The sequence below is a fragment of the Varroa jacobsoni genome, unplaced genomic scaffold (genome assembly GCF_002532875.2).
Source record: "Varroa jacobsoni isolate VJ856 unplaced genomic scaffold, vjacob_1.0 scaffold_623, whole genome shotgun sequence".
Taxonomy (NCBI): Eukaryota; Metazoa; Arthropoda; class Arachnida; order Mesostigmata; family Varroidae; genus Varroa; species Varroa jacobsoni.
In genome coordinates this window covers 2,727-15,598 of record NW_019213525.1, presented here as the reverse complement: position 1 = coordinate 15,598, position 12,872 = coordinate 2,727, and the positions used below count along the sequence as shown (strand labels likewise).

Genomic DNA, 12,872 nt, shown 5'->3' with positions numbered 1-12,872 from the left:
TTGTTTTTTTTTTCGTAATGTATCACTGTATTTATTTTATTTATATTTTCATTTTTTGTTATCGTCGTCTTCTTTCATTTGTATTTAAACTCTTCACTATGTTTAGTCTGCCATATCCTGCCTCGCCGTCATCGTCACCATTCAATCATATCTTGCCGCGTTATTTCTTTAATCATCTATTTATTATTACTTGCCAGTATCTCTTAACCGTGGATCCGCCAAAGAGGTTCACCGCTACACTCCGCTCACTTTGGTCTATACCAAGTGAATCGCAATTCGCTTTTTGCTTTTCGTTATCATTTTTTTCGTTTTCTTTGCCGGCCAGCGAGAAAATACCTAATATTTACCCAAATCTCTCTTTCTGTCTGTGTTCGTCGTATGCTGAATGCGCCCCTCCCGTAGAGCTTACCCCATTTATATTCACGCTTTTTGCACTCACACACACACACACACACACACAAACACTCACGCATACACACACAAGCATACACAAACGCACGCACACACAGACACACACGGAGACATTGTTGTACCACTGTTGAAGTGGTAGTTGTCCCTAATCAGCAACCCGCTAGCGTCTGGGTAGTTTCCCAGAGAGGTCTCTATTATCAGAACGCAATTCTCCGAACTGACCCTATTATGTTATCGGCATTTTTCATTCTTTGCATTTATATTCTGCTCGCCAGGGTTCCTTATGCACCGACTGCTACGATTAATTATATTCATTGCGCGTCGGCACGGCTTGAAAATCGCTCACTGCCATTGCTTTCGCCGCTCGTCGGCTAGTGAAATTGCCCTGCCTATGTTCTTCCTAGCGACGTCTTGTCCCATTATTATTGTTATAACTAGCATATAATGTAATACTAATAATATAGTTACTGTCGTTATTATTGTTCTTTCATAAGATCCTTCATCTAGGATTCGATGATGTTGTGCCGTCACTTTTCTGCTACTGTCATCTTAAATAGTAATAGTGTCGTCATCAGCGTCATTTATTACTCGTCATATTCAATGTCATTATCAGTAGTAGTATTTTTATTCCTTTTGCTCTGATTAGGTCTACGCCAATCCGCTTAGGCCATCCTAAATATATTGCCGTTGATGTCATTTGGCCTAATGCAACCCGCGCTGTCCTTGCTCATTGTGTAGTACTAATTATTATGATTGATATCTATTACACTAGCAGTAATAATTATTTTCATTATCGTTACAAAAAAGCAAAAAATGAATTGGGTGTTTTTGTCGTTTATTTTACTCAACTATTACTCAGTTGCTACGATGTATGGGAGTTCTGTACAGGTTAGAGGGGCTCGTGCTCACCGAGTTCTTCATGTTGCCGACCGCGCAACAACCCTACGGTCGTACGGCGCTTGGATGTGGCCCCCTAACGTCTACATTATTACAGCGTACTGTGATTTTATATATATATATATATATATATATATATATATATATATATATAGCTTTCCAATCATATCCAAACATGTTGCTCATTTATACCATTTTATAATCATAGTTATCTCCAATATCAAGCCATCCATAGTCGCATATGTATTTCCTTTCATATGCCGCATTATCATTATTTGCAACGTTGTTGATATTTAGTCTACTTTTATATATATATATATATATCTATGTATATTGTATGTATATATATCGGTCGAGTTAATCGTGTGATGTGTATGCACAAGGAAAGGGACCTCCGACCGCGGTGGACCGCGCACACCAAGTGGACGGATACGCAATGTAGATCTTTTGCTCTCGTTTGTTGCTTCTTCTATAAAAGATTTGAGGGTCAGATTCTGATCCACGTCTGCAACAGCTGGCTGCTGGCTTATCAGGACCTGCAGGCCTTTTCTAGAAGAAAACCTGACAATAACGATTAAACGGATTAGGGTTATGTAAGGGTTTAGGCGCGTCGCCGTCGGAGGTTTGCTTCAAGAGACAAACGAAAGCGTTCGGGCCGGGCGCCATCAACCGTTGGTGAACACCTTGAGAAAGACATCGCCAAGATTTCAAAATTGGAATGAGGATGGTCAATCGATGCTATTTCCCACGCCTAGACCCTTAGTAGGGTTTTGCCAACTTCATCGTGCCCCATTTTCCAATTTCGTTACTTTCCAATTAGAGTAGAAAAAAAAACGTCGACTTGTCAAATGTTCACTTTTACTTATTTAAGATTAATGTTCATGGAGAGATACATACGCCAAAGGGTTTGCCGCCGTGGCATTTCAGATTCTCAACGGTTCGTCACAGAGGTTTTTCTGTTCTTGGTACAAACATCTTATTGCAACTGTATGATTGCTAACCTCCCGGTTACCGTTTCATTGATATTCAACCTATCAACAACTTTTACGTTTCTGTGCCTGCCCGTACGTTTACGCGAGGTCCATGTGGACTATGTTTTTTATTCTTGTCAACCGTTTGGTCAATTATGATTAAAAAAAAAAAAAAAAAAAAAACGTCCCGTCGTCGCCAAATCCTATTTCAATGTTCGTTATCTACTTAGAAATACTTCATTCGATAGAAATAGACAATTTTTTGCGTCAAATTCACAATACGTTTAGTAGGAAACTCCAAAAATGTCATCACGTTTCTCGCTGTGAGGAGGGAAATCGTACTTTTTTGCTGATGGCGCACTCAGGACACTGACCGAACTGGAAGCCAATAGATGTAGACAATCCTTTTTACAAAATAGACGTGTATCAAATCGTTACTTTTGGTGTAACATAGGTATTTATAGTGGTGTTTTTTTACATTTTTTTTTTTTAAAATCCCATCCCTGACATAAATCGAGTATCTGCAGAGTGACCGTACACACAAATAATTTGATACCACACTGACATTGTTCTGGTTAGAGGGAGATCATATAGAGAGCTCCGACAGACCTCTCAATGAATGGGCTCCGCGTACCTTGTAGGCCATGTTCGAAAAAAGCTTGAACACTTAAATCATCCTAATAGTGATAAGCGTTTTCCGACAGATCCCTGAGAAATGCCATACTTGCCGGTTTTGATATCGTCTCTTTTCGCGGTAAAGTTGTTTTCTTTTTGTTGTTCCTTACTTTTTGCCAGTACGCAAATGCTTTTCATGGGTCTTTTATTATTTTTCGATCAATTAGTCACGATTTGATTTACGGGTTGTATATATATATAGAGAGAGAAGAGAAGAGAAGAGAAGAGAGAGAGAGAGAGAGAGCGTTATATTACAATAATGGTACATTCGCTTCTGGAGCGGATTCGGTGGGAACAGCGTCATGTATCGTATAATATAATAAACATCATAGTGACAGCCGGCGCCAAAGGGTTTGGAAAAATGTACAATTTGTGTTCTCTTCATTTTTGAGAAAGGTTCTTCTTGTACGCATCGGATAAATAGTAAGAGGGCAAACAATAAATATTTATATATCTATTTACGTTTGTGTATGTCTTATGTATGCATTGATGTCCTCACTTCTTGATACTTCTCGATCATATATATATATATATATATAATCTTGAAGTCACTAATCCACTACATGGTTACCATTGTAGGGTCTGATCATTCAACTGATTCTAGCGTATGTATATATACCGCAATCAGAGCATGTTTTCTTTCAGCAAAAATGACTCTATATACTCGGAGGTATTTCGAAGGGAGGGTAGGGGTATGTATTATGTTTTGTTGTTGTTGTTGTTGCACACACACACTGCTATAGATTGTATCTTGACGTATTTAGTCGCATTTTTCCCTGTGTCGCGTTTGAGTTGGAATAGCGAGATTATTTCTTATGCCTATGCACAGCGTTCAGTGATGATATATTTGTTTCACCGTGCTTTTGAATGCTTGTATGTAAAGTTCTGTAGAAATAGCTCATCGAATAGGGATCGTCTCGATGTGCGGGGGATCCCATCGAAGGACGACAGATGGGGCAAAGAAACCTCTGGGGAGGCAGATAATTCACAAGAGGTTTATATATTTACATAATAATACATCCGGACTGCGTGCGGACATCAGACATAAATCACACATTGTGTCGTGGTTGAGAACGTGGCACAGGATCACGTCCTCCATCCCTATGTCCACTCGGTTGTACGCACCTTTGATGGAGACGATTGATTTCAATAATAATAATGAATATAATTATAATATTATATATCGAAATGGCCGACGCCGCCGCTGCCGTGCACTATTTATAGACCTATTATATAATATAATCTGTTTGCCTCGTTTCGCTTCTTACGACGCGTCCGCTTTCAACCAAAAGGGAAACGAACGTTTTTAATGGCTCCTTTAAACGATACACCCGTCGCCATACCTCCTTCCAGCGTAGCGGCGGCGGCGGCGGCGGGGGGTTTAGAAGACCAGCTGTTTTATTATTTACCATCAACTAACGATAGGTTTCTGGCTCACAAGTTAGCTTCCTCGTGCAATCGGGCTGACCCGGTCTGAATACAATGGTACTGACCTCACGCGAGCCGATATTCCCTCTGAGCGTTCGGGTGTTTTTAACAGTTGTAGAGTTGTGTGAGGCGCGTTCTTATGTCAGATAGATCGTCTCCTAATCGTGTTTATTATCACCATCATGGCGTACTGGTGTTGTTAGTTATTATGAATAATAGTAATAATAATGATAATCGTAGTGATAATTATTATTATAGTTACTACTGTTCGCTTATCTATATGCTGGCTGCATTTTTGGTTGATGTTACAGTCAATGCAGGGCCTGACCACTAACCAAATCTTTATCGAATTTCTATCAGCGGTACAATCTTTCTCTTGACATAGTTATATACATTAGAGGTGATAAGAGATTTACGCGTTCTGCATCTTCCCGGCGTCACATTCTGTTGTTTCTCTAGTAAGTTTTTTGCTGGTACTATCTCGCCCGTAACATGGTTGTTTGTGTTAACATTGCAGCTTTGACTGAGGCTGTTTTGTTTTTTTCTTTTTTTTTTTTTTTTTTTGCTGTGATTCTGTTATTGTGGGTTGTTGCCTTTCGAATACATAAAGAACATTTAAAGTAGAAATTATAACGATGCAGAAAATTGTAGTATATAAAATTTTTACAGTTATAATATAAGGATTTCTCGTACTGCAAATATGTAATCGACTGTCTCTAGATTTTGAAAGGAAGTACCTCACAGCGTAGGTTATATGGACGGGAATCGATTCTGTTCCTATACAGAAACTAACCAGTGGTAAAATGCAAGCTCTGAACGCCTTATACGAGCTTAGAGTTAAAATAGACATAACATTTGCAAGGAAAATGATATTTTGAGGGATGTGTGCCCTTGTGATGTGGATCGTGTGACTGTATGAACTGTTGGAGTGTACGTGAATTGGCGCAGGGCCTTCTGATTCGATGGTTCCTCGTGCAGATAAGCCCAAACGCTTTATCAGCTGGTTCAATCTATCGGCGAGTTGTTTTTGTTCTGCTGCTACTTCTGCTGCTGCTGCTGCTGCTGCTGCTGCTGCTGTTATCCTTGGTTGACGTCGCTGCTGCTGTTGAAGCTGGCCGTTGGGTCACTTTCGCGCGGCTCTCTTTGTCGTCACTCTGGCAACAATGCACTCCTGTGTCGAAATAATCGTGCACGTTATTAGTGTTGCGATTATTGTTTCTCTTGAAGCTATAGCTGCTGCTTTAGGATTGAGCACCAGCCTCGGCCGTTCCCTGGTGTCCCGGTTGCAAGTAGACCGATATCATGTCCCTGAGGTCCGGACCGTTTTGGTATCGACGGGCAGTGACGATACCTGCGGCGGACGCCATACCCCCACTGAGGTCTAGCCCGACCGAACTGCCGGGTTGGCCTGCGCCTGGCGCGACCATTGGGCCTGCAGCGGCTGGCGATCCCGGCTGAGCTGCGTGGCCGCCAGACGGTACTGAGCCGGGCGTCGAGGGCGGCGCCACCGCACTCCTGCCGTTGAGACCAGCGCCTAGACCAGGCAGACTCGAGGCGAGGTTGGAGCCGAGGTTGAGACCAAGGTTCGAGTTTATATTACCGGACAAGGACCCGGAAGCTCCCGGAAGTCCGGAGAGTCCGGACAGCGCCGAAGAGCTTCCAGAGAGGTTGACTGAACCTGGAGTGGAGCCGGGCGAACCGTTGGGCGTGGCAGCACCGCTATCGTCACTCCGCACGCTCTGCTGACCCGGTGTACCGGGCTGAGCCGAATAGCCGAAACCGTAGCCGGGGTAAGTGTACTGGTCATAGCGCTGGTAGAGGGGGTTCATCTGCGATTGCTGGTACATCGACACGTTGTAGAAATCGCTAGCCAAGGGATAGCCCTGTGGAGTGTACGAACCCACGGAGGAGTATAAGTCGCGCGTGGAGTCTGCGAGGGGCATGATGTTGTTCTGTATTCCCGGGAGCCGGTTAGCCTGAAGCTGGTTACGCTGCAGGAGTCCCGCCGAATCGGTAGGACCCTGGCCTACCGAGGGCGCTGTTGGAGCGGCATACTTCTCCTTTTTCATCAACGTCTTTGTTTTTCTCCTTGGTCGGTATTTATAATCCGGATGTTCCTTCATGTGGACGGCTCGCAGACGCTTCGCCTCGTCGATGAAAGGTCTCTTCTCTGCCTCGGACAGCAGCTTCCACTCGGCACCCAGTCTTCGCGAAATTTCGGAATTGTGCATCTTCGGGTTCTCCTGGGCCATTTTCCTGCGTTGGCCGCGCGACCACACCATAAACGCGTTCATAGGCCGCCGCACCCGGTCCGCGTCCTTTTTACTGCTGGGCCGCTGTGCCGCCTGGCCGCCGGGCTGGTACGAACTTCTGGACATGAAATCCTGACCCAGGTGTGTCTGACTCGGTGAACTCGGAGAAGGCTGGCCGATCTGCTTTAGCGCCTCGGCGGTCGACTCGGTGATGCCGAAGAACTGCTGCTCGAAAAACTGCTGCCGCGACTGCTCAAAGTCCGGTTTGAACTCCGTCTTAAACTCCGTTTTCACTGTCTGAGCGGACGATGGCCTATCGGCCGGAGGTAGGCCCCGCTCAGCACTCATAAGGCTTAGCCGGTCCAAAGGTTGACCTCCTTGGCCCATCCCGAGGCCAGGTATCGTACCGGGTAGGCCTCCTGCTAGTGATCCCGGGGCAAGGCCTGCTCCCTGGCGGTGTTCCGGTGTTTGACGTAGGTCATCGGCGTGCATATCCGAAGCGTCGGGCGCGACTCGAGGCGACCTCGTTCCTCGTTCATAGTAGTCCCGATGGGGCGAACCACATGAACCACCGTTCGCACAATACTGGCAATGACATGCACCTGATGCATCGTGGCCCGGAGCTGCTGGTGGCCACTGTTGCCAAGCGGGTGGACTCGATGTTGACGCCATAACGTCGAAAAATGGCGTAGAACGTTCACTGGCGGCGCACTGGTCACCGAGGTGGCGATGTTTAGACGCGCATCTCAGGAAGCAGTCACGAAACAACGGGTAACTAGTTCACACTCGATTAGATGAATCGTTTGCTAATTAGTGTCCATAAATAGTCTGCAGTCGTTTCGGCCAGCTCCACAGTCACTTTGGCTGGGTGCGTTAAAATGCGCCGTGATGTTTTTCAGTTCGATCGTATGCCTTCGAACGATCTCCACAACAACTACACGAGTGCACGCCCTTAATTTTCGACGTAAAAGTCAAACATGGAAGACACATTCATAGAGATGCCATTCGATCCTCGTTTCTCTTGATTTTCATTCGAGGTCACTGAAGGACGATGACCACTTAGATCGACTCTGTATAAGGGAGGCACTGCTCGGGTGACATTCGAGGTGTACTACGCATCGCTGAGTTGAAACAGGCTGAAACGTTCTGTCTTCCCGCGTTTTTTTTGTCTTGCATTTCCACAGGAGAAATCCGCTTTATTTCTATTTCTACTTCATCTTAATCTTTTCGAACTCTGACTTTGAGATAAACGCCAAATGGAGATTGGGAACCTTAGATAGACTAGATATCTCCGTGGCCACTGAGCCGTTGATGATCGGCCGCTCCCGAGGTCCTAACTCTGGGGGAGGGGATGGGGAGTCAGGATCTTCGGGAACGACTTCTAGCGACTAACTTCTCTCTCTTTCTTTCTTTTTCAGTGTTTCTATCTGCTTGTGCTCTCAACTGAGGGGACTGTTTGCTTCAGTAGTCCTTTGTAGTAGTGGTGATCGTGGTAGAAGTCTATTGCCGCTCTATGTCCGCTCCCTCCGCCGCTTCGCTAGAGCTGAGTGGCTCCAAGAATGAAGTGATGTGCGCGAGGGTTTCAGCCGAGTTTTTGTCGAACTTGCTTCGGGTAAATAGAACACTGCTTCTGGTGGTTCAATTCTGCTTTTAGCTCACTCACTCCGTCCACCACGGGCCTTCCTCCTTCGGTGGCGATGGGTGAAGACACAGCAGCCGCTACAGCCTCTGCGGCTGAGGCTAAGAGCGATAGACTTCGCCTAGCCGAACGTTTGTCTCTATCGGAGTGCGCGACTCTTAGCCTATCGTTGTCTGCGTGAGTGTCGGTGAGTACCGACGTGTGTGAGTGTGCCGAGATGGGGTCGACTAAATTGATTCCCGGGTTTCGTCGCCAGGGGAAGACTATCCCACTCCCTTAGCTACTCAACTGTCGACACCGCTCGTGGAGTTCGCCAGCGCGACCGGCACCACAAGCGGTAGGCAGTCCTGAAGCGCAGGCTCGCTGGCAAGGACCGAGGTGAAAACCAGCAGCAGCAGCAGCAGTAGTAGCAGCAGCAGCAGCAGCAGCAGCAGCAGCAGCAACAGCAGTTTGCTTGCTTGCTTGCTGCTGTTGCAACGTCGAAGAAACACAGAACAGCTAGTTGCGCTTCTCACTCCAGGCTACCTTCTTTATTTGGCAACTGACTATTCTGTCGTACAACACACTAGTCGACGATTACCTACGAAGGTAGGCAGAAAGGTATGTGTCTATCCAGCCAGACAGTGCAGTGCCGCCACAGGATTCGCTTGGGGAGCAGAGCAAAGCTCGCTTGCCGCAAGCTGCAGCTCCGGCGTCAGCTACAGTCGCGATCCGGTCGAGGCAGTTAGGCAGTGCTTCTCACTCCGATCGTTCGCTCCTTCCACCCACTGGTGAGTCTTCGGGTCTTCAGGATCTTTTTTTCTCTCTCACTATTTTGCCTAGTCGGTCTGCTAGTGCCTGGCAGTTTTCCTACTTCTACTATCGTGTAGCTTTCTCTTGCCAGCACGTCGTTCGCCGCTGTTGGAGTTACCGTCGAGGATTTTTTTGTGCGCAACCGTCGTCGAGTGCCTGCGAGCGGTGGAGAGCCACTGGCAACAACAACGACGACGACGACGACGATGATGATGATCGAAGTAGCGGCAGTAACAGTGGCAGATCGGAACACCGCTAGCTAGAACTCTAGCCAATAAACTCAGTGACTGGCGGCACTGGTGACAGTGCGAGAGAGAAGACGATCACACGAGTGAGCAATGCGAAGCGCCGAGTGATCGCAGGCAGACTATCTGGGCTAGTCGTCGTGGTCGTAGTAGTGAGACACGAAGTAGTCCGGGACGGGAAGAGTGGATGATGAACGAATCGAATAGCTAGAAGCGGTAGGTACAACACGGGATGTCTGCGATCTCACGAGTCACAAGTACTATTACCAGGGCCCGATGATCTGGATCGAGCTGTCCAACTTCAGCTGGTCGAGGGTGATTAAAGCAGCTCGTTGAAGAGTTCTGGCGAAATGTTAGGGGGGTTTGATGACTGTGGTAGGAGGAGACGACGGGAGGACTTGAAGGGAAGGGGGCTGAGTAAGAGGATAATCGAGCGAATAAGATCGTTGTTGGGGGTATTGCGTTGCTGCTGCTGTTGTTGTTGTTGTTCTTCTTCTCGTCGTCGTCGCTGTTGTCGTCGTCGTCGTCGTAATCGGTCTGGGTGGCCTAATAAGCTGCTGCCAAACCCGCCGAAACCGAACGGAACAACGGGCGCTGTTCTTGCGATTGGCGGCGAACTAGACTATTTCACTCTGCTTAGAGTATGCGCTCCCTCCGAATTCAAGAGCAGATTAGCGCGTCCGAGTACCACAGCACCACTTAATCTTCAGCAACAGTGTGTCACTGGCCCCTCCATCCACTGGGGTGGTGTAACTTTAATCCGCCTTGGATAAGCGCCCGATTCGAACTGGTTCGGATCTTCATTCGAGGACTGATGAAGCGTTGCGGTTTCGGTAATGCGGTTACGATATTGAGGTCGTCACACGATTGTGGTTAGCGAGTTTACGCGATAATGAATAGCTGCCGCGGCATCAGGCCAATTGCAAATGTGAGCCCTCCGCACGCATTGTAGATAGTGTTTATAGAGAATGGGGGAAGGGGGAACAAATGCGTAAATCCGCGGACAATCTTCTTTCGAGGAAGCCGTTAGCCCCTTGACAGTTGATCTTTAATCGTGTTCAAACAAAGTCCTCGGAAGTGTCGTTTGCAGTCGTCGAATAGAGCAATTTGATGTGTTTTTTTTTCTCCCGTGCTTGTCGCTTGATTCGATCCAAGATCTCTGCTGTTCTTTCTGACTGAACCGATACGTGGGCGGCAATCTGTTTGTCACGTTTCCACCCCTTGACCGATAATAGGGGAGGTCGAACTCTTGTTGTGAACGTTACTGTTCTAAACACTGCTATGGACAGAGAAGATCTGCGGACGAATAGGACCTTCAAACACACACTTGTTTTTTAGACAGACGATCCTGCTGTGTTTCGTTTGTATCCGAGGCACAACCTAAGTTCACCACCAGGATGAACTACTTTTTTCACCACTTTCTTTATCACTGTCTACTTCTTCCTTACGAAATCTAGCTTAGGCACAGGCCTACCATTCACAGATGCGTCGCGTGCTTTCCGATGTTTTCGACGTATTCTAGTTCGCTGAATCGCTTGAGTTGCAGCTAGGTCATGGTGGAAATTTCCCTACTACTTCCCGACACCTTAACGCATCGCTTCGCGACGACCAACAACTGTTCTAGCAGTGAACAGCAGGGACACTCCGTTTCGAGTTGTCTCGTCGATGGCACGAAAATGTTAGAATTTTTCTCTCACACGTGATTCTCTGCCGCGACTCACCGACGTGGTGATGATCTTCTCTCACAAATGTCTAGGATATAGGTCTTCTACTTCTTCATCGGGTTCTCTCTAGTTGTGCACTCTACGATTCCTGCCGATGGTGAAATCGGCAAACAGTTTCCTGCGGCCGGAGCCTAGGGAAAACCGTTATCTCTGTTAGAAAACACTTAGGCGCCGGGAAAAGCTCCCCTCGCTGGCGCGGACCATTCAAACCGATGAATAGAGCGAATCTGAATAGATCTTTTCAAAAGGCGCGGCCGACAGCCGTTCACGTCCGGCCGAAGAACCGACGAAGGGCTAACACTCACTCGCCGCTGGCCAATGAGCGTCGCCGGTGGGCCCCCTGCGAGCGATCATTGGCTAGCCGGGTGAGGAGGAAGGGCGATCGGCGCGCGCCCTGGCGGTGGCCGCAGACAGCTCCTCGTTATTAAGGGCGGTCGGCAATGATTTTCCTCCGGACAACGGGAGAGGGGGTTAATTTTGCCGAGAAACTCTTAAGATAAGCGACAAGTAATTACGAGGGCGGTGGTGGTAGCAGCAGCAGCAGCAGCAGCAGAGTAGTAGTAGTAGCGGTAGCGGTAGCAGTAGCAGTAGCAGTAGCAGTGGTAGAGTGGCAGCTGGCTCCACCAACGAAAGCAACGAGCTACTGCTGCTGCAACGGCAGCTGGAGCAGCTGTTATATTGGTATACAATGCAATTCACAAGTCACCCAACGAGGGAGCACCAGCCTGGAGCAAAGTGAGCTTCCAGAATGAATGAGCGGATCTGCTACTGCTTACCTCGTTTCAAACCAACGATTTACGTACTCTTTACACCGTTCTGTGCGCTATAGAATACACGAAACGACGCCTTGACCGCAAACGTACAGGGGCAAGCGGGGCGCTTAATCACGGTTCTAATCTAACGGGTGCGTAAGGGAGTTCCTGCTATTGGCTTAGCTCAACGGCGTAGGCATCTAGAGCTGAATGCAGCGAACCGTGAGTGTTGTGCCGTTGACAGAAAACGAACGATCTGGGAATGTTCTAAAAGCAAAAAGCAAAAGAAATAACGAAAAACACAACGAATACAGTAACATTGCACAATTGTCGTGGCTTCATCAATCCTCGAAACTTTCGAAGAGCGTTATATCGGCCCTGGTATCGGTTTGATATTCAATACATCTATCCGTGTGATATTTGTACGTATGATAAAAGTTAGTGTGGAAGAGATATAATAACTGTCCTTAATACGCGCCTAACCTGCAAACGACAGCAGCGTCGTATAGGGTTCAGCGTCGCAAGGGAAAAACAATTAAAATAGTAAACAATGGAGAGAGAGGCAAGAAAAAACAATGACTCAAATAGGCTAGTAAACGGAAAGTTGCGAAATGCGCTCGGCTCAATGCAATGTTGCCAAAAACACGGCGTCCGTTATACGAACCACCGCCCACCCTGCCAGCGACGTCCAGTATCGACGTTTCAAGCTAAGATGGTTGCGTCAACAGCGTCTACAGTTACCAGGCATGACGGGTTTGCCACAAGCTATTTCAATAGCCAACACCCAGAAAGATCTCGCTACGAAACGTCTTGTATCCGATGACCTGCACGTCTGAGAAAAACAGCCAGCATTTGATCGTAATAGCTTTTGGTCCTCGTCTAATCTTCGACGGTCTGACGATTACGAAGTCCAGCATTACGGGCCGTCATGGATAGGGTCCGTGGGCTACTAATATTATAAGAGTAATAGTGATGACGGCATTCGGCCGCAATGTTATAACGGTGTTGTGACGCTTTACAAAAGACTCGCCTTAACTGATTCTGCAATGTTGACCAAAGTTGCCACACTTTTCCTATTACCACCCG

General features: G+C 47.1%; 1 protein-coding gene across 1 annotated transcript; it reads right to left on the bottom strand.

The window, feature by feature from the left end:
* Positions 1 to 11,214, bottom strand: LOC111262044 (uncharacterized). The gene has a single exon (XM_022836014.2). The coding sequence runs from the start codon at positions 7,304 to 7,306 to the stop codon at positions 5,624 to 5,626; it is 1,683 nt and encodes a 560-aa protein (XP_022691749.1). The 5' UTR covers positions 7,307 to 11,214; the 3' UTR covers positions 1 to 5,623.
* Positions 11,215 to 12,872: the final 1,658 nt, after the last annotated feature.

Excerpts from the sequence above, each read along its gene's own strand:
- LOC111262044 (XM_022836014.2), bottom strand. The coding sequence starts at position 7,306 with ATGGCGTCAACATCGAGTCCACCCGCTTGGCAACAGTGGCCACCAGCA.